Below are 22,307 nucleotides of genomic sequence, written 5' to 3' on the forward strand. Positions count from 1 at the left end.
GCAAAGATCCCAGCCCCATCCACAGACAGTGTGTCAACTCAGTGCTTCTGCATATGGTTTTAGAACCAGTTGCTTAAAATCTGCAGCACTGATGGTAGCATTTACCAAAGGTTCCTTGTGAGCAATGTCTGTTTAAGAGATATTGATGATCAGTTAGTACAGGCAGGTGTTGTCTGCAAATAAGAGATGAACAATATTCTATTCTAATATTCTATTCTAACTTGAGGCGAATATAAGTCTTCTACTAGTATTGTCTTTATTTGGGGAGATATCTAAGGCTGAAATGCTCTAAATATGATGCAAGCTATTTTAGAAAATACTCAGAATTTTTCATTTTAATTGCTCCTATTTTTCTCATCCATCTGTGAAGTTGGATTTCCACTGTTGCCATGAGTCAGAGTAACTAGGAAACCGACTATTCAGCTACTGCAAAGCAGAAAGTAAAATAGTATTAATACATTTTAAAAACAAAAAGTAGACATCAGTAAGGTTTAATACCTAATATAAAGCTTTTGACATGAGCAAGAATACTTTATGCAAACCTTGTCTGTGGTCAATATACAGTTAGCAATATAAAAAATTAAAGCTGCTGAGATCCATTTCATTACTATTTGCTCTTTCAGTAACTGCAGAAATGAATATATCCTATGTCATTACTGCACTGCTGCATGGTGCTTGACACTGCTATCATTTAACTAAAGCACTATAAACTACTCTTAGGATTTCTGAGTTCCTATAGTAGCTCCTTGTTACAATATTGGCAGGTTGTTTTTTTTTTTTTTCTTAAATCCTACTGCATGACTGAAGCTAAAAATACTGTTTATTACACTCCAAGGGAAAAAAAAATTCAGTGTTCCAATATTTGGGGTCATGTCCTTACACTGCCATGATGTTTATCAGGATAGTTGGCCCTAAATAACAATTTTCTCATCACTGTTCACTGGAGTAGAAGATTTAAAACAGTAGCCTAATCTTTGTAGGAGCCATGCTACAACAGTTATTGAGAGCATGGACATAAAGACCTCCATATATTACTCACTGTTTCATTAGCATATAATCTTTGGTACAAAATGTGCTTTCTCTCTGGTTAACAGAAATTTTGGAGAGAGGGAGAGATTGTTATGGAATCTTCCCTGGATATTTCAGGCAGCTGTGCACAAAACGAAACCAACTTAAAGACAAAAAACCACAGTAAGAGCTGACCCAAAGGTCCTTGCTCTCCGAGGTAGTGAAGTAAATGCTTTTAGACTTGTGTGATTTCACCAATCAACCCATTTAGAAAGAAAGCCTGTGCTTTATCTAATGATTCCCCCGTCTCATTCCATTTAAGTGCAGCCATGTTCTTATCACCTAGTGTCTGTGCATATTGTCTTGTTAACAATAGCTCCTTTTTTCATCTAAGTTCTTGAGTCTTCCATTTTTCCCCTCTCCCCTCTTTTGAGAGTGGGTGGCTGCTATGGTAACTCAGAATTCCCTTCCTGCTTGAAAGTACAGTCATTTTGAAACAGTTGTTTTGCTAATGTTTAGACCTTTTTTAATGTTTGCCTCCATTACTTACTTCAGGAGAGTACCTATCAAGAGAGACTTAGCAATGGAAATGTTGAATGGCAGTGCTGTGGTTAGGTGTTTTCTCTGCCTTGCTCCAAACACAGATGATCTCAATGATGCATTACCTTTCTTCTTCAGACTTTCAGGTTCATTCTTCCCAGTGTACCAGTGTTTTCAAAAAGAACTACTGTAAATCTGTTCTGAAATCTCTAATCTGGCTGGTGCCTGGATTTTTCCTTAAGTATCTGCTCTGATCTCCTTGGAGATTTTTTGTTTGTTTGTTTGTTTTTGCTTGAGTTGGGTTCATAAGTTGACTGCATCTGCTTTCATTTCTTATCAGCATTTCAATTCACCCTTTCTCAGCTGGAACAGTGTTTGCTACATAGGTATTAAGGCAAATAGTGCAACCTTATTAAAAATATATATAATTGTATAAGTCACGTTTTGTTATGCATAGGCTGACATAGCCTGGACAGTTAGAGGTAAGTTTTGAAGCAGCCAAGTATGCACATACTTGGGGTGTTTTCCACAACTGAGACACAGAAAGTGGAAGTCATGAGTCTTTTTTTGGTAGGATTTCGAAGTGATATATGAAGATGTAGGTAGCATATTCCCATAGATTCAAATATAAAACCTGTGACTAACAGTTGTCCTTTGGTGCTGCAGACCTAGAGGATTGGTCATTGGTAGCTGTAGTTTAAGGGAAATTTTAATTCATTCTGTAAAGTTTTGCACTTTTTTTGTTGCTCTCATTGCAGTGGACAAGAGCAGTTGGGTAGAGTAGTGTTTGAGCTTTGTGTTACCACACACATTTCAGACTTGCTTTGGGTTTGTAATGATAGAGGAACAGCCTTCGTGCCTTGGTAATTGACATAACCCTTAAGCCCTGTAGGCAGCTATTACTGCTTTGGACTGTGAGCCCTTGGCCTCAACTGTGACCTCAGACAGGACTAGCAGATAAAGCCTGCAAATAATTTTTTCCTCTGTGCAGAGCTTTTGTTTGGCCCATGATCACATTTTCTGCAAGGCTCTTGCTCCTGGCATTTTGCTGCATTGTTTTTGCTGTTTAGTGTGTTTATAAGTTACTGGGAAAAGACAACAAGGCAATGTGGGTAACAGTGCTGGCAACATGGTGATATTCTTCTCAGTGTCACTCCTTGATCCAGTTATAAGTGTAGGTGTTGTCTCACCTTTCCTTTGTCTTGAAGTACCTGGTAGATTCCAGCTAAATGGGCAGCTGGTGAAGGCATGATAGGCCTCTGTGACAGACCTAAGGAAGTGTTCAGGAGGAAAAGGGGTAGCAGAGCCACCTCATTGAGTTGACTTTGTTGTCTATTTTTTGTTAGGAAGTGAAAGGATTCTTTTCGCTGCCTTTCAGGGACAGTGGGATTTCTTTTTAGTATCTGGTGCAGCAAGTATCAGTGTCCTTCAATACTGATAATAGAACGTATGTCATGAGGTTCACATATTGAGTGTATTGGTTTCTTTCAGACCAAATAATAACATTACCACTTGATCCAGGAATTTATCTAAAGACCTCTAGAAATTTCATGTCAGTCACCTCTTCATTACAATCCAGTTCCTTAAGAAAAAACCCTCTGGGTCTATCTTATAGTCTTGGTACAGTGAAAGATACCTCTTTCCTTCCCCAGTTGTTTTACAGTTACAGCTGTGGGGAGTTTTTAGTGGGAAAATTAATAGTAAGGTCCAGAATTCTAGAGCTTTCTTTTCCTTTTGCCAAGCCAGGCCCCTGACTTTGAAAGCTAATTTTTGTCTAGGGTCATAAATAATTTGATCAAAACATGTAGAGAAAGCTGGAGGAGGCTTCAGAAACACTAAAAGAAATCTTCAGTGGGCAGAAGGACCCAGATGAGTCGAGAATATGACTTTGGTTTGCTCTAGAAATAGTTTGACCCATTAATTGTTACCAAAGGAAGCTGAAAAGATTTTAGATTGTCAGACAGGATTCTAACTAAGCACAGAACCTGGTTATAGACTACAACAGCCCACTACTTTTCAACTTTTTGATCTCTGAGTGTCTCTTTTCTTGTAGGTCTGATGAATATTGAAAATTGCTTGGGTGGAACATTTATAACATTACTTATATTACTTAAATAATTCAAGAATATTTCTTTAATGCTAGCACATTGTAAAAGTGAAAAAAAACCATGAGATAAATTATGTTTGAAGTGCTGCCTGGGATGGGTGACTGTACAATGATTTGTTCCTCATTGTTCTTGTTGCCTTATGAGTCGTTTTTCACTGCCCATTGATGGACTGGTCTTTGTCAGTCTCCCAGGCCATCTACTTCAGGGAGAAATGAAATGGCAAACACAGAAGGGATCTCCTTACCTGAATCCCTGAGCCCCAGGCTGATGAAATCAGCAAGAAAAATTAGCCTCCTTCCTGGTTGCAGCACGCAGCCTGATGTGTGCTCCAGTGTAACTGAAATGGGATTCTGAGACCTGTTACACGTGTGTTTGTGTGCATCGATGCTGGTGTGGGTGGGCCTAAAGGTAGCTGAAAGATGCCTAGAAAGAGCTTGCAGCATAACCCAGGAATCCACTTTGTCCTACACTTTACATGCAGTGCCTGTTGTTTTCTTACTTGTTTTGGAATGATTTTGTTTGCATGAGATTTAGGACAAACTTCACATGAGACTTGCAACATGACGCCTTTGAAGTACTTTCCCAGTACAGGCTGAATGCCAAGGCTGTGGTTGTTCCTTACACTATGGCCTGAGTCAGTCCCATCAGAAACCTCTCCGGTAGCTTGCTTTGTCTGTGGTGGTGATGGTGGCAATTTCTTTCGATTTCTTATTTTCAAACCCACTTCAATTAAAGGCGTTCTTTCAATTTATTAGGCTCTCTTACAGCTTCACTTCCAGTATTTTGAAGACTGAAGGTCAAACTCTTGAGTTTTTCTGAAAATCTAGTAAATATTGTTATCTTGTGTGGTAAGGTAACAATCCACCTCATATGACTCCTTGCCAGTGTCTGCGTGCTGGTGACAGCTCTTAATCTTTTAATACTAAAATCTTATTTCAGGAAAAAGGAAAGCAGAAGTTCTTCAAGAGAAGATTCACCACTGTTCTGATGTCGCAGGAGAATGTGCAGCCTGCTATAGTAATTCTAACTACTGTATCAATCCTTGACCTTACATACAAAATCTCTGCTGTTGGTCTTTTTGTTGACTAATTTAAAAGTTTTCTTTCATTAGATTCCTCCTCTCCCAGTTTTTGTTCTTAAAAGGAATGGAGATGAAGTTGTTCAGTAAAAATCTTGACCCATGTAAAAAGTTATGTTGTCATTCATTTTTACTAATGTTTTAAATCACTGAGTTATTTTCCTTTGTTGATACTGCATTTAATATTTATTAGAAGTAAGTAAAGAAAAATCCTGTCATCTTTACAGGTTGTTTACTCTTTGTCAATTAATGACTGTGCTGGTTTATAGTTTTTCCACCAGAATCAAGAAGATAACAGCTGCTTAATTTTATTTTATTCTTAGTGTATATCAGGTCTTTGACTGAGTTGTCTGTGTTAATATATTGTACTAGAGCTACCAGAGGCCAATGTTAAAAATGGGTATCTGTGAATCCTGCCTTGGAGGAGGCTATATTTGTTATATAGAGTTTTGCAAACACAGAGTTTTTGTCCCACTGTTTCAGGAAAGTTTGGCCTGTTTCTGTTGATTCTCTTATATTTTAATATAATGCTATTCTTAACATCAGTGGTACCTGTTCTTTAAAGAAAAGATAAAAATGGTGCCTATGCTGGCAGAACTCTCAGGTTACTTCAAATAATGAGCTGGGCATGACAACCATGACTGCTCATATAAAGAAGGGACTTGGCAAATGGAGGTCTCTATTACTTGTGTGAAGTACAGCATGAATCTGCCATTGTTTTTCCTCAGTGCTTTGAGTAGAGATTTGAAGGACATGCTTGGTTGTAAAAACATTCAGAGAATTTTATGCAGAACACTTTTTGGGTTCAACTTTGTATTAAAAATGTTGAAATTTGATTGAAGTACTGCAGAATCTATAATTTGTACTATAATGTGTTTTGTCTTATTAAAAATTGAGATAATCTTCTTGGGCACTGACCAGTTGTTACAGATAATTGAAATATGTCACCATGACCTGCCTTAAACAAGCAGGTTTTTCCTTCTCAGTAGTTATTTCAATTTAATATAACACAATACAGAATTAAATGCAGGATAGCTTCCTGCTAACTCCCCTGTGTCAACTTCACCCAAGCTGTATTTGAAATTTGATTTTCTTACTCTGTATTAAAAATATTCCAGTGTTTTTCCTAGCACCAGCTGTCCTAACATGTAGTGTGAACATGGATAATGGTAGTAGTATCCAGGAGAACAATGAGACTCACTAAAATAGATGGTTGCTGAGTTAATTCAGTGTGCAGTACTCTGTAGCTTGGAAAAAACCAGTGGGGCTAAAAAGCTGGAAATTAAGGTTGCAGTTCTCTTATCACCTTTCTGCATGGTAAGAGTGACTCACTGAAGACAACCTGCAAAAACACAAGGAGCTAAGATAAAAGGATAATCAGCAAAGAGAGAAACACTCTTCATGAAATGGTCTAGGAAGAAGAGCAGAGACGTGTGGCTTGGGGATAAACCCCAAAGCTCTCTTTTCTAAACCTTTACTCTGTCTGAATTAGTGGAAATCTTTCTACTAGTTTCTTGTTCATCATATAGAGTACATTGAAGATTTGTGTGTTGCACTACTCTGATGTCATTTTAAGATTAAGCTTTGTTTCTTCCTCTAAGCCATGGATCTTTCTCTAATGTTTTGAACAAAACTACTGTCTGATGTCGCTCTTTTTAGAAAAGCTCTGACCACTACTTCTTCACTTCAGTTATTGGAACTGTAACCACACTTTCCAAACTGCTTCTTGGCTGGATTATTGCAGCACTTGATAAACTGATTCCCCGGTAAATTCCACCAAGGTTTCGGATAGTACAAAAAAAGCCCCAAACAAACCAAAAGGATTGGCCATTTGTTGGCCAGAGAGGTGGTACTGGTTCTTCAGTGCAGCCTCATCTGTTTTCCTTGGCAGTTCAAAGTGATTGCATTACAAACTTGGAGCCTCTGGTGAAAATCTGTAAGAAATACTTGCATTCTTCAGTTCAAAAACTTAAATCCTATTTAAAATTTGAAGATTTAGGGGTTTCAGTTGTTTAATTACAGAAAGATCTTCTGCAGAGAGTAGAAACTTTTTTTCTCAAAAATCTTGTTAGTTGAAGTATAATCTTGTTTTTCTGGAGGGTGGGGAGGAGGGATGTTTCAAGCAGTCTTAATGCCAAGATTCCAGAGAATGGAAAGTCAAATATTTGATATTAATTTCTTCCATTGGCTCATCAGAGCTTGGAAAGTGCTGGGTTAAACCTGATAGTCACTAATGCACTCTTAGGGTAGAAGAGGTGCTCTGTTATCAGGCAGTGCTTTTAATTCAGTAGTATTGCACAGGGAGAGTTAGACTGCAGCAGGGCAAATGGATTTCTTAGTCTGATGCATAAAACCTGCAGCATTTGCATTGGTTTGTGTGAAGCACAGGGTTGTATAAGTTCAGCACTGATTGGAACTATTACACTGTATTTATAAAAGTAGATGCTGGCATTTAGTTCAATTGCTCTTTGACACTGTTTTTTCACCTTTTCACTGATTTTTGACAAATCACTAATTATTCACATGAAGAAGTTGTGTATAAGTAAGAAAGGCTTTTGCTAATAGAAACAAGGTCTTTATATATTCCCTTTCTTGCTCTGCCTGGCAGCTTGTAATAGCACTAATAATACTTCAGGGTGAAGATATTTTTCTATTACTGTCAACACTACACAGTGAAAAATCAGTCTCTTTACTTCTATGCATTAATAAATAAATACACAGACTGAGAGTAATTGGATAGGATTGTCTAATTTGCCTGGTTTTCTGTAGGCTTTTCAGGTTCATATAAAATGTGGTTTTCCTGTATGGTCTGATTCTTTTTCTATATCCCGAGGAAAAGGGTGTTATGACTTTATCTATTACTCTATTTCCTAGTTTCTTTACACCCTGCCCCCACTCTAAAAAAAAAAAAAAAGCCAAATACATGTAGTCTGTTCAAACAAAATATAGAGCTTTTATTCACCAATTAGTGGGAGATATCCATCAGTCTTATACTTTCTTCCTTTCTAATTTTCAGATGTATATCACCAACACAGTGAAAGCCAGAGGAACAAGGCTTGCAAAACCTGTTCTGTGTTTGGGTTTAATGTGCTTGGCCTTCCTTACTGGAATCAACAGAGTAGCAGAGTATCGAAATCACTGGTCAGATGTAATAGCAGGATTTATAATTGGAATATCTATAGCAGTATTTTTGGTAAGTGTGTGTCTGTGTCACTTCTGTTTGAAAAAAATCAATGTATAAGCTTGTATCTCTCAAAAACCTTCAGACAACTAAATAATAAAAGACATGTTTCTTATCTTAGGATTTTTAATTAGTCATCAGTTTCCTTAGTAATATTTACATAAACTCAGAAATGTGAAGTCAAGAAAGGACTGATCCAGTTATCTCTTTTGATTTCCATATAAACCAGATTGTAGCATTTCAAACAGTAATTTTTGCAGCAAGCCCTGCTGGCAGGAAGTATATATTCCTCAGAATAACATAGATTTGATGTATAAAGTATTAAATTCAGTATAATGATACCCACACTGATCAGAGAATAGGTAGAATTTGTTTTTCTGGCTTTACAGTAACCCTAATGAATTTATTTCATAGTGCTTCAGGTTTATGTTGAAATTTTATATTATTCTGCGCCAAAAAAATCTTTGTTTAGCCTTTTCCTTTTCTGGAGCTGTGTTCCAAAACCAGACTGTTAATCACAGTTGCCGATGACTACTGTCTGTGTCAGAAAACTATTTCTAATCTATTAATCACCTTCACTAATATCTGCAGTGCAAGACTATAGAATAGAATAGTCACTGCTGTTCACTGCCTGTAGGCTTGACTGCCTGGCAGCTTGTAATAATACTAAATACACCTTTGAACTTTTTCCCCATGAAAATACTTTTGAGCTTGATTCTTGGATTGCAAGGTCTTGGTCTCAAGATCTTGGATCTGAAAGCATGGTTTGGCTGAGAACCCTCCCAGGGATGGCTGAGGTGGGTGTTTTCACTTCTAGACATGCAAGGGTAGCTGCAAGTCTCCTTTAAAATACATCTGTTTGTGTTTCCAAACGTTCCTTTCCACACAAAATGTCCAGGAGTTATATTTGGTTGTTCACATTTAAGTTTTTCCATTCTGTTCATGTCCCTAAAGTAATAAAAGAGAACAGAATAGAGAGGAAATCTGTCCCAGCATTTTTTCTTATATTTTGTGATGTATGTTGCATAAACTCCTTTGAGTAGCATGACATCAAATTTAGTTGTGTTTTGAAGAAAATGCAGTTTGCAAACATTGCTGAGTGTCGGAATTAGTAGAAGCACAAGCTGTTACATATCACATTCCTAAGTCCCTGTGCGAGAATCTCTGCTGCCCTGAGCAGATTTGGAGTTACATTCAGTCTTGGGAATGGTTCTTGCCTTATTGTTCCCTTTCTTACTCTCCATTTGAAAAAGATTTGCTGATCAAAACTGAGATGCCATTGGCTTTCCTTGGAGCTTAAGGGTAATGCCATGTGATATGCTGCAAGACATCTCTTCATGACATTGATAATAATTGGTGTTCTATTATGCAGCTTTAGTAATGGATTCTCTTTTAGATAAGAGGTTTTTTTGGTTCTCAAATGATGCATGTACCAATAAATTGGTTGAAAGTCTTTTGTCCTGAAATATTAATTAAGGATTTTCTGTAAAACACGAACTTCACATTTCAGTCTTTCTACTGAAAAGCTGTGACTAAAGCTGGTGTCACTTCGGCCTAATTATAATTTTCAGGATCAAAGCTTGAAAAAATGAGTTGTTCCTTAGGTATTCTGTTTATCTTCTAATTCCTTCTAGGTTGTTTGTGTGGTAAATAACTTCAGAGGACGTCAGCCAGAACATGAACATTCTCATCTGGATAATCTGGCCCAGATGCCCATGATCAGCATACCCAGAGTAGAAAGCCCTTTAGAAAAGGTAATGTCTGACTTTTTAAAAAACAAATAAAACGCTGCTTTCCTGGAAGGATAATCAAAAGCTATCCTGACAAGAGTGCCACAGTAATCAGATTTAAAATAAAGAGACATGTCAGTGAAGGAGAAAGAAGGAAAGAATTTAATTCAGTGACACCCCTTAGGAGGCTCCTCATATCATCATTTTACTGCCGTAGCTGTTGCTAAGCCCATGGAGTCAGGCTGAGTAGATCTGGGGCCCTCTTCCATTGTGTTCCTCCAGTAAGTTTGATTAATACTCTGCCTGATAGTCCAAAGAAGTTAGAAAGTTTTTAGAAGTGCTTAGAAAGTAAGTCAGCCCTTGGCCCAAGGGGCTTTGCAATTCATATCCAAGTGGCATTTGTCCTATTTATTTGTGGTATGTCCTCAGCCTGGTGTGGAACATGGGATGCAGTCTCTTCTGGATCAGCTGTGGGGCTTATACCATCAGACATGTGCTAGCCCCAGGACAGGGCACCCACTTGGGAGCGAGAGTAATAAGGGTCATATAGTAACTGCACTATTCCCATCATCTCTTGTCAAAACACAGGGATTTTAGGCTGGGACATGCTAGTGATAGTCTCCTGGGTTTGCCAAGACTTTTTGCTTAAGTGTCACAATAAAATTTATTTTAGTTTACTGTGATAAAACTTTATTTTTTTGAAGATGATGTTGTACTATGTGTTAGGTAAGGTTGAGCAAAAAAAATACTGAAATAGATAGCATAACCAGATATAGAAGTAACTTGAGGTGCTTTTACCAAGGGGAAACCTTAAACTAGTAATGCAAAGTTTAAAGGATGGTTTACTTTTTCTCGTGACTTTATCTGTCATTATTGGTTAAAATCTATTGAGTTATGCCCATATTTGAAGATAGTAAACAATTCTACACTGGGTAGGGCACCAAAAGTATTTTTCTGTGGTATTCTTTTAATTCAAAATTAATTCTGATCTTTTTTTCATGTTAAACGTAAGAAAGGTTTTCAACCACTTCCCAGTCTGTCCTATTTACTTGAAAGTGTTGGAAGTTGTTCTTTAGTAAGAATTACTGCTAGTCCTGGGGTTTTTATTCCTTTCCTTGAAGGGAAAGAAGATTTCTTTTCAGAGTGGTCTAACATGCCTTTTTTGAACCAAATATGTCTAAGCTACTTCCACTGATATCTTGTCGTAAGGAGGTCAGAGTCTCATTTGCTTGAACGAGCATTTAGATGATGAATGTGTATCTTCAAAATAATCCATTCTGTAAATTTTCTGTAAAATGTCAAAACAAAACAAGCTGTCAGCTGGCCTGGAACATGCCACATTAATAAGAGCATGTTTTATTTACGTGCTAGGCTCTCGTGCAATAGAAGCCATTTCTGTGGCTCAAAAGCCATCATAGGTAATACATTCTCTGGCTGTTGAAATTTAAATTTTTGTTTTCTGGGGATAAAGGCTTCATGTTAACTTCATGTTTCTGCCTGGTTTGAGACCCTCTCAGTCATGATGAGCAATGTTCTTGTCCTGAGACTTGGCCGAGTTTGAGATGTTGTGAGGAAAGCTTCGGAAGAGTGTGGGAGGATGGCAGCAGGAATAATGTTTGCTCTGCTTTAGGATAACCTCTGCCACTTATGAACTGTCCAGGATGCTATTATATGAATGAGCTGCTTTCCTTCTGAATCCATATTCTTACGGCAGTAGAGGGTAGCTGTTTACTGTCATGGAACTTCTCTCTAGATAATTGAACTGGGGAATGACTGCAAGGTGATACCACTTGCTGAGATCTCATTTTATGGGTTCATCCTTGTCTGTGTTGCAAAGCCTTTCTCCTTTCCAGAGAGGATGGGATGCAAGGACACTAAGGTGAAGACCTTGCTAATTGTTCAGAAATGTTTTCTTTTGTTTCCACTTCCAGAAAGTTTAAATAGCAAATAATTGATGAAGAAGTTATTTACATGTGAGTTCTTTAGGTTTTAAGTTTCTATAGGTATTTTTTCCTTTTTTTAATCTTTTTTTTTTTTTTTTTTTTTGTTTAATCCAAAGTTTTAGATAGAAGACAGACCCTGTTAAATAAAAGGCACTAAGAATAATACTTTAGGGAACTGAGGTCTAAATTAAGTTAGCTGATCTCAATTAACTACCATTGCTACAAGAATTCTTGAATTAGTCTTTGGTTTTTAACTCCCTTCTTAGTTTACATCATTTGTTCTCCACTGGAGAGAGAGTGGTGCTAAATAATTTGTGTGCTATTTCCCTTTTCCTTCTTGAGACACGTGAGTTGACATTTCAGTCAGGACTCTTCCAGTTCAATATTTTGAATGCACGTAGATTTACATTTTGCTCATTTTGAAACTGTTTTTTCTTATTTTCAGTCTCCAAGCTCCTCTGCCAATATTAAAGACAGGTTACTGTCAGAAATTAGCTACTAAGAGTAGCACAAATCCTGTCTGAAGTTATCAAAGGATAAGGCAGTGCAAGCAGGAAGCAATGCAACTATGTGACTGGTACTAAAAAATGTAACTATATGGGTATCTGGGAGCAAGCAATTAAAAAATCCTGCCCTAAAGAATGACTTCATTAGAAATGCCTGCCAGATAGGACCCCACTCATTGCTATTTTGTAATAAATGAGCAAGCACACGATGCATCATACAGACCTGGAAGCACATTACTTTGCTGTTTCCAGATCTGCTACTTGCTATTCCAGTGCTTTCTTCATGGAGAACAAATGCTCCTGGCATGCTTACCGTGCTGCCACTGTCTGAGTTCTGGTGGAGGTCTAGCTATGTTTGAAGTGCACTTAAATAGGCACAAGTGTTCTTGTAATACTCAGAACTGAGCTGCTGCTGCTTAGTGACAAGGTTAGATCACTGTTCGCATGACACTTCTGTTTAACTGTGGTGCATGCAGAGACTTTAGCTGTTCTGCATGGGTACTCATGCAGTCAAATAAGCTGTAGTTGCAGTGTCTCCTTGAGGAATCCTTGCCAGAGCCTGCTCAGCAGTGCAGACTTAGTGCTTTTACCTTAACTATAATCATCCTCAGAATTAATGAAAAGAATGAAAGCCAAGAAACCTCATCACTCACCCATCTGCTTCTTTTCTCTTCTGTCCCTGACCTTCTTCATGTCTTACAAGACAATTGGTGTTTCAGTTAGCTGGCAGTCTCCTACAGAGAGGAAGCTCTCATCCTACCACAGTCAAGGTTAGAGAGTCCTGTTCTTTTGCAGAAATTACTGAGAAATGGGGATGTTCTGGATAGTACCTGGAAGAGTTTGAAAGTTCAGCTTTGTCAAAGTGCAGTCACAAACTCTGTTTTCTGTTGGAGACTGACATTATTCCATGCAAAAGTCACCTGAAATTGGCCAGGGTTTACAGAGGTCTCCTACACGTCTTGTAGTAGTTTCTGATTCTACTAGCCTTATTTCTTTTAAGTATTTTAGCTTTGAAAAAATCAAATACAAATACAACATGGAGGATTTCAGGACTAATGGAGACAGTAGATAGAATACTGAGATACAAGGTTTCAGAAGGAAGCATTGGGTTAGGTAGGAGATGCACTACAGTTCATCTCCTGTGAGACGAGATAATTACTGTGTCTGATTATCAGTGCTTTCTGTAGCTATTCAGTATTACTTACTTGCACAGTGGGTTCTTGGCAGTGCTCTGTTTGACAGCTAAACTGCGTTTATTCCCCAAGGTTCTGCTTGGCATTCCTTCATACTGCTACTTCTGTCAGCAGTGCCCAAGCCGTGTTCCCGAACACAGTCACTGTTCCGTGTTACAATGAGGTTTCTTATACTCCCCCATAGAACTGACTATCCAGCATGACTGAACTCGAAAGAGATAGAATAGGTGCTCTCTCCTTCTGCCATTTCCAAGTTGTAATGGTCATAGGTTTTTGGAATTCCTCTTGCAATATGTGACATTCTTGTTGCCCATCATATTGGTTTTTAGTGACTATCAGGGTTAACTGTCCCAGAAATCTTCTTGAGACACAGTAATTATTGTTCTATTGTGTATGTGCCAAAGGTAATGATGGTGATAAAACATTTTAGCAATAGTAAGTGTAGAGATTTCAATGGATTCTGCCAGTATTTTTAAGACTGGGGAAGCTTTCCTCTTCAGAATTTAAGGTGTATTGTTTTTTCTATTTACTCCATCTTGATTATTCACAAGACACAGAACAGCTTCTTCACAATGTCAGAAAATTTTAATTCTCAGAGTTACTGCTTTCTCCTTGGTCTGAAGTATTGGTAAGTTGGTACCAAGTCTTTAGTTGTTATGTGCACTGGTATGCACACAGCACCATGGCCTGGGGAGCCTGGCCTGCTCCCTGCAGCTCTCCAGGGAGATTGCCTCTCACTGAGGTCACAGCTAAAAGCAAAACACAAAGATGCTTTAGCTCATCATACTATGGGCAGTTGGGGGAGAGGGTTTGTATCCATTTCTATTGCTTCAAAATATTTTTGAATATTTTGAATATCCAAATACTGTAGTGCTTGATGTCCAAAAGCATGCATAGGTGTCCATACTTGTTTCTCCAGTATGGTTTGATGGGAGCCCATGTGCTTGCATTAGCTTATAGGCAATTTTTGGCATAATGGTTCTTTCTTGATAATTGAGTCTGTTAAAGGAGATACAATACCACATTGCTTCACACACATACCACAAACACATACCCAGGAGAGTCAGCTCATAAAAAATCATAAGCAGTTTTGTTTCAATGTCAAGCATTTAAATTTGTATTCATGTCCTACTCTTCTGCTTAAATCTACTTCTGGGGCATTGTACAAGAATTATTTCTGGCTGAATGCAAACTGTGATCACTACGTCTAATGCTCGAATAAAATAATCCTTAAACATGGGAAGTGGAACAATATATTCAGTGTGACCTCCTCCAACGTACATATTGTAGGTGTTACAGAATCAAGGTATTAGTCACAGTCAAGAAGCTCCTTTGCAAGGAAACTCCCTCAAAGCACGCATCCGTAGGTGGTTCTGCTGGATCTCAGGGACGGAGCGCTGCGAGCCCCTTTCTCTAAGGCAATGAACGTCTGTGCGCAGGAGCGCACCGAGTGAGCGTGTGCGGCTGGGCAAAGGCGGTGCTGGCCTTCTGTGCAGGGCTGCAGTGCTTCCGGGGGAACCTCACCTCAACGCCTCCTTTTGCACTAAAACTCTCATTTGTCCAGTAAAAGCAGAAAATACACTCTTCTGACTCAGAGAGGTATATGATAACATTATTATTATTGTTTGATCAATTGTCATTTGCCTGAAGTACTACAGCAGTATTTTTCTATTTAACAAACTCTTCTGTGGGAAAACTGCAAACATGAGAACAAAGCAAAAAAAAATTAAGCTTAAAATATGTAATATATAATGAAGACTGCAAGTCACAAAAAGTTTTAATGTATTTTTTCAATGCTTTGACATTATAGCATTGCTTATCAACAGAAATTAATAAAGCTTAACAGAAGATATACAGGTGTGGATCATTTCCCCCAGAAACCTGCACTCAAGGCTTAGCCTTTGGCTTTTCCTCTTTTGTTAGTGGTGTGAGAGCACAGTTACGATGGCATGCTTTGCTCACCAGCCTGGTACTGTCCTCTTAGAATGGATGGTACAAATGCTGGTCTGCCTGTCTGTGAGACTGCTTCCATTGAGCAGACCCTCAGCATTTCTGATTCTTTTGAGAAGTGTAGGGAAAATAATTTCCCATGGAGTTGGAGAAGCTGAGGTCTTGTGCATGGATTTTTGCTTGTCTTCCTGCATCTGTGTGAATCTGTTTGCTGACAGTAGTCTCACTCTGAACTTTGTCACAGTACATCTAAGCAGATGTAAAAGAGTTGAAACAGTTACTCCAGAGGGATGCTATTTGTTTGGGGTTTTTTTCTGCCATCTCAGCAAGGCTTATTTGTAGTTTTGCCTGAGATGATACTGTGAAAAAGCATGAATAACCAGACAGTTGCATGGATCTGTCTCAGTGATTCTTGCCATCAGCAAGTGATTAATTTTGACCTAGTTATGCATCGCCCTGCTGATTCCATTGGAAATGAATTGACAGGCCTTCAGTAGGGTCCAAATCAATAGGTCCATGATCAGCAGCTTAGCAGTTCTCTTTGAGGGCTTATTGAGGAAGCGGGATTTTCTTCTGTGTTATTATATCCCATGCTCTGCATGTCTTCCCAGGGATGGTGACCTGCTCATTTTGGAAGTATAGCTGGCAGGAGTGTGAACCACATTCTCTTTTCCCTAAATAATAGTTATCCAGTCTTGAATTAATGCCATATGAAAGAGTATTTGGTTCTCTGCATCACAGACAAATGTGTGTTGCTTATAGACAGGGATGGCACATAGCAGGACTTGAAAGAATTGATTAAAATAAAGACAAATTCTTTTTTCCCCTCCAATTCCACATTTTTAGATCATCTTACTTATGAAAAAGGTGACTCATTTTAGTTTAAGTTGACAGGATGACTTTTCAGATTTAAATAAAGAAAAAAAGTAAATATAATGAAGAAAATGTCTTAATAGCCTCACAGAAACTCCAGAGCTATTGAGTTTGCCCATTGTATCATCTTTTGTATACTCAAAACAGAAGATGGCCAGCCAACCAAAATGCTTGGAGTTGATTTTTTTTTTTCTAATTAGGAAGTCTAATTTTGCATTTCTTCTGCAGAATCAAAATCTGAAAGCAATAACGTTTGTTGCTATTTTTTACTGAAAACATTTTCATAGAAAGTTGCACTCTTTTTTTTCCTAATGCTTTTTTGAAAAATCTGGCTATGGTTTAATAATTTGTTGTTTATTTAAAATATAAATTCTGTTTGGGGGAAGATGCTCACCTAGATGCTCACTATTAAGTAGTATTCTTCTATGAAAGCTGTCCTAAAATACAGCAAGAACATGGCTAGAGCTAAAGTGTATATTGTAGGGGAGGTGGAAGAGAGCCTCTCCTCCTGGACACAGCACAGTTATGGCACCGGGAGAGAGGGAGCAAAGCTGCCAGCCTGGCTTGGAGATGGGGGGGATATGGGGCTGCTCTCCAAGCAGCCTTGATACTGGAGAATCAAGATATTTCTAATTTCCTCTCTCTAATGTGAAAAACAAAGATGCCTGCCTGTCTCCCCCTGCTCAGATTGATAGACAAATATTCAGGCAGTTTAAAGAACTGAGAAATAGAAATTTATATGGTGGGCATTGTTTCTCTCCAGCACTTTTGATGGTGTGTGATAAGAGATTTTCTGAAGGACTTCTCTTAAGCAAAAAGATGGAGACTCCACTCTCCTCAAGTTATCCATGTCCCCCTCCTCTTCAGCTCACTCCTCTCTTCTGAGTTTGATCTGCTCCAGGAGGCACAGAGATGAGAAAAATCTGCAGTGCTTTGCATGGTGCTTTACCCTCTGTGCATTCTTGTGCTTGGGAACAAACACATGGCTTAACATCAAGGTTCCCTTTACTAATTTCACACACAGCATGTTTTGTAAAAAATGGTGGCAGCCAAGGGTACTGTGTGCCCAAAGGGAAAATACGCTTCCTTTGGATCCTGCACATCACTGTGTGGTTGAGTGTTCACCTTCAGGTGTTTGCAGAGTCACTTGCTTTGGCTCGAGTATGAAAAAGCCGCCAAGCTCTTTGGGGTGCTGCAGGGTTTTTAGAGTCGCACAGAGAATGTTTGTGTTCCAGTGCACATCTCGGTGCTCGTAAGAGTTGTCCCATTGAAGGAGAGTGGAAAATGTTCTTAGATTGCAAGTGAACACTGGTGATTCTGAAAAAAAAAAAAAATTGAATGTAAGTTCTCAACTGCCAAATGCAACTTCATTGTAAGCATTTTGCTACTTGATTCAGTGCCATTGAACTCATGGGGATAAATTAATCTTTAAAAAATTAATATTAAAATTGTACTTGCATTGAAATGGAATATTATAATCAGTGAGAAACTTTCATTTTAATTCCTAGGAATTTTGTTTTCAATTATGAATAACATAGCAATAAAAGTACAGCTAACTCAATTATTCACATTTAATTTAAATTTAAACTTAATTTAAAACAAACCAAGACCAACTAAAATTAAAATATAATAGAACCATCACACTTTATTACTTTGTTCAGCATACTTCCCTATCCAGTCTTTCAGCAGTTAAGAATTGCTATGGGAGTGGGTGAGAGCACTGCAGTGAAAATCAGTTTTATTTACATCATCCTGCAATAGTCTCCAAGTACAAGGCTACCCTTCAAGCACAGGAGGCAAAAGTTTTCACAATGGTGACTGCTGTCTATCTGTGTGGTTTTGTGGTTTTTATCTGTTTGTTTTTCCTTTAACTCGTAGAACCACATCACGGCCTTTGCAGAAGTCACATGATGTTGACGCTGATGTATATTCACTCCATTGGACTTCATCTCTTTTCACAGCCCACACATGATATTTGCAGTGTATCAAAAATAAGAAATTTTTAGAAGTCCTATTTCTGACTTGATTTTTACATCACTAAAATGATACCAACATTTTGAAGAATTCTTAAATATTAGAACGTCACTTTACTTTCTAGCAAAAATATTAACTGTTTACTTTTATGATGGAATGGGACAAACTGAGCACTAATTATCTGACATTACCCTCTATTTTGGCTTCTCATTGTTTTTAATGGTTCATGTACCTATTCCAACAGTACTTTGTATTTTGATTTAACTTTGATTTTTAAAATCTACATTTTTAATTCAGCATGAACTTGTTTCCATTTGAGGCAATTTCAGTGTGTAAAAACTAGACAAATACTATGTTCTGTATGAAAATGCTGTTTGCACATTGTATTACGCTGTATTCCATGTAAGATATCATTCAAACAGTATGTTATATGTAAGACTGGTGCTTCTGCTTTTGAAGAGAAAAAAATGCCAATTTTTACTGTAATAAGTATTGTATCATAATTAAAAGTTTATTTATTTGGATATTTTCCTGACATATTTGTAGTTGAATTGTTGTTTTGTAGTTCTTGAATGTCTTGGATGATATATATGTATCTAGGCTAAAAGAAATGAAAATAATATAGAAAGTTTGATCTTTGATATATTCTTTATTACTAATGATATCCCATGAAAGGTTAAGGGCTCCGTTCTTAGCTTAGCATATCTGATGGGAAGCTGTGCTATTCATAAATCACTTAAACAAATTATCCAAGGAAGCCTGCATCTTTGCATGATTGTTGTGCTCCCTGATACAATTGCTGGGAGAACAGGTGCTAAGACAAGAAGAGGGTCACTGGCTTAGTGAGAAAAGTTCATCTGAGTTTCTACTCTCCATTTACATGGAAAACCCATGGAAAAACCAAAATGGCTCAATTAATTTTTTTCAGCCTAAGTGACCAGGACAGGCAGACTTTCTCTCCACAAAGCTTTTTATCTCTATTTGTGTTTCAGGCTCATATTCTTAAAAAAAAAAAAACAAACCAACAAAAAACCAAACCCTCTGCCAGTCTGCATGGTGTTGACAAATTGGTTTTTCTTCAACATCAGCCAATGTTACCATATCTCTGTTACTGCTGTGAATACTCAGATTAAGCCTCCCCTTTGAAAGACAGATTTGCTGACTATTCATAGTGAAGTTGTCCTATAAAAACTGAGCATCAAATGGATCTGAATATTGTAAATGCTGAAGACATTCTTAACATCTGCCAGAGAGTTTTCCTCTGGCAAGAGCTGATAAAATGCTAGCACTATAGAAACATTGAGAATACTATTGGTCAGTGCAGGCTGTTGAGTATTTTAGGCCTTAAATTTTCCACAGTTCAGTGTATTTCCTGTGCATTAATCATTGTTAGAGTATGTTAGAAACACAAGGATGTAGAATCAGGTATATTTTTTCTATGATGAATTTTAATGCATTCTCACGTAGTCATCAGGTAATGCCTGCTTTTACTTTTTGTTTTAACCTCTGCTTTCAATAAAATGCAACTACCTAAAGAGTGCTTGGCAAACAGGGCAAGGCCAAGTCATCTTTGAGTGCAATAGATATGCCACGAAGTCATTGTGCTAAGCTGAGAATTAAGAGATTGAAGAAATATATCCGTGAGGAGAAAAGACCTAGAATAGAGTCCTTAGCTACAACTAGGTTACTTAGGTGATTGAAAATCCACCTTTATTAGACTATCAACTGTGTTTACAAAATTGTAGTAGATCCAAAGTTTGTATCACCGTGTTGAGCACACTTACCCTGCTCTTAGTCTAGCTAGTTAGGTTCCAAGGTACTAATGATTTTTCTGTGTGCAGATTTAAATGAAATCTTCACTCATTTTTGCATGGTAGCAAATCTGCATTTTTTATATCTGATTTATAAGATTACCAAGAGATTCTTTTATGTTAAAAGAGATGACTCTTTTTCAGTGTACTGTATATCATCAGCTTGTAACTGGTCTCTTTCTCAGGATCTTTCCCAGTCAAATATTTGGGTTAAATTTATCATACTATCTCTGTGAACCAGCAGTGAGAAAACAAAAAGAGAGACACTCTGCTGTATAATGTATTTTTAAATAAAATAATTTTTCATTCATATGTAGTGTATTTTTTTAGATGTCTGCTTTACATACATTTGATTGATAGTGTGCATATAACAAAATGATGATTTTATGTAAATTGCATTTGGTGACATATTTTCTTGATTAACCAGGAATCCCCAGTTAACTACCTTCCCTTAGAGGTGGTTCTGGTGAAATTGAAAAGCATGTGAGGAAGAGCTGTATTGCAGAGTCCACAGCCTGTTAGGGAAGGACTCTCCCCAGAATGTGGACCAGCCAAGTTCCAAGGCACTACTTTGATAGATTTTCAGAAGTGGCAAGAATTTGCCCTCTCACATCTGTAACTCTCCACCTCTTCCATTCTGGACCTAGAAAAGCTTTCAGTAGGAACAAACTGCCAAAACAAAAGTAAGTTGGCACTTTTTTACTAAAATGGCTTTTTGGTGATTGCTTTTAAAAAAAATCCCAGTGATGAGCAAGCATCATTCCTCATTCAAGGAATATTCTGGTACAGAGTGGTTCCTACTGAAAACAGTGTGGTTGAGCCATTTCAGTGGTTTTGAATGCAACTGATTTTATTATTCTTGTGGACCTTTTCTGTGTGTACTTCAGTGAAACAGCTCTGCTCTATTTATAAATGAGATGTTTGAGAAGCATCCCTAATGTTATATGCTGCTGTGTTCCTAAAAATGGAATTTGTAAGGCATATGGGGACACCAGCTGGGCTCCTATCCATACCATTTTAGATTCTCTTATATGGATTCTGCTGTTCGTTTATAATCAGGAACTGCATAAGACATACGGTGATAGCATCCAGGCTCACATTTCTTCAGCTTTTAAAAATGTTCATTTTAACAATATATATTAGAAGAGGATAATGTTGGTATTTTTTAGCTGCAATTTTCTTTACTGTTTGCTGTTGCCTTCTAATTTTGTTGCTGCCCAAGATCACAGTAAGTGCAACAGTCCATTTGCACATTATGTTAGCAGGGAGCTTTTTATACTCTTTTGAAGTCTAATTTTGGAATTTCTGAGGCTTGCCATCAGAAAGCAGAGTGCATTACATTTTAAGAGCAGATAAACTGAGTCTGTTTTGATCAAATACATCCCTGGCCATCTGCGTGGCCTCGGCCTTGGGGACACTCAGGAGCATTTGCAGGCAGAAGGGCGAGCAGACCTCTAGACCTCTCAGCCCTGCAGCACCTCCCTCCAGGCACATCAAGAGCACTTTTACCCAGCTCTGCCTCTCACAGCTGCCTCAACCCCAGCTTACCGGATTTTCCTGCTGTACACCAGCATGAACACTTTCTTTCTCCCCTCAAGCACCCCTGAGAGATTGGACAGATCTTGAAGCGCACTACAAGCATGACTGCAGCTGGAGCCAGTGGCTGCCTGGTTCTCACTTGGACAAGGGGAAAGCTAAAGGAGGACCTAGTATGGCTCCAGCTTTTGGTCTTCTCCTCCACTTTCTAGGCCTTCTGGTTTTCAGGGATTTCCATAAAAGAAAGTAAAGCAAATCTTTACAGTCTCTGCCCACTTGAACTTCTGCTGTGTGCCTAGGGTTGTGAAAGCTTTATGCTTGCTATTGGCCACTAGGGACTTTCCACTATAACACAGTGTTGCCTTTTTGTCACCCTCTCCTGTGTGAAGATGGCTGAAAAACCTTCTTAGAGTTTCCAGGTTTGACCTGATGTTCAGGGAAGAAGACCCCGTGAACACCCCAGAAAGACCCCTGCCAGGGTGGCAGTTGAAGCCCTCGTGTGACTGTGATAAGCCTGGTTGTTTGCTCAGCACTTGCCCAGACCAAGGTATGACTAACAGGTTTGCTGTTCATACTAAGCTGCTTGTATTTGCCTCATCATGAAGCCTCAGTCCCTTTCCAACACAGAGGATTAGGTGCTTGGTTCCATGGTCAGTATTGGAGCTTGTTCTTTCTCTGTAGAGAATCCTAGGAATTGCAGCATATCCTGCATGAAACTTGCCCCCTGTGTCTGCTGATGCTCTCCTAGACAAACTGGAGGTAAGTGAGGTGTCATTCCAAGGTGCTTAGCTTCCACTTGCCTGTAACCATACCATGATCCAGGCATTTGGCGATTGCTGTAGCTGGAAGCACTATAACCAGCCTGTGCCCAGGCTA

At 38.3% G+C, this 22,307-nt stretch overlaps 1 protein-coding gene across 3 annotated transcripts in view; it reads left to right on the plus strand.

Annotated features, from left to right (window-relative positions):
- The window catches only part of PLPPR5 (phospholipid phosphatase related 5), a 120,812-nt gene extending 100,607 nt beyond the window's left edge, over positions 1-20,205 (plus strand). For all 3 annotated transcript variants that reach the window (XM_048312552.1, XM_048312551.1, XM_048312553.1), the window contains 3 exons: positions 7,751-7,927; positions 9,550-9,669; positions 17,989-20,205. In XM_048312552.1, the coding sequence (XP_048168509.1) occupies positions 7,751-7,927; positions 9,550-9,669; positions 17,989-18,021 (330 nt within the window). In that variant the 3' untranslated portion in view covers positions 18,022-20,205. The remainder of the gene's footprint in view (positions 1-7,750; positions 7,928-9,549; positions 9,670-17,988) is intronic.
- Positions 20,206-22,307: the final 2,102 nt, after the last annotated feature.

This window comes from Corvus hawaiiensis, chromosome 9 (assembly GCF_020740725.1).
Source record: "Corvus hawaiiensis isolate bCorHaw1 chromosome 9, bCorHaw1.pri.cur, whole genome shotgun sequence".
Lineage (NCBI taxonomy): Eukaryota > Metazoa > Chordata > Aves > Passeriformes > Corvidae > Corvus > Corvus hawaiiensis.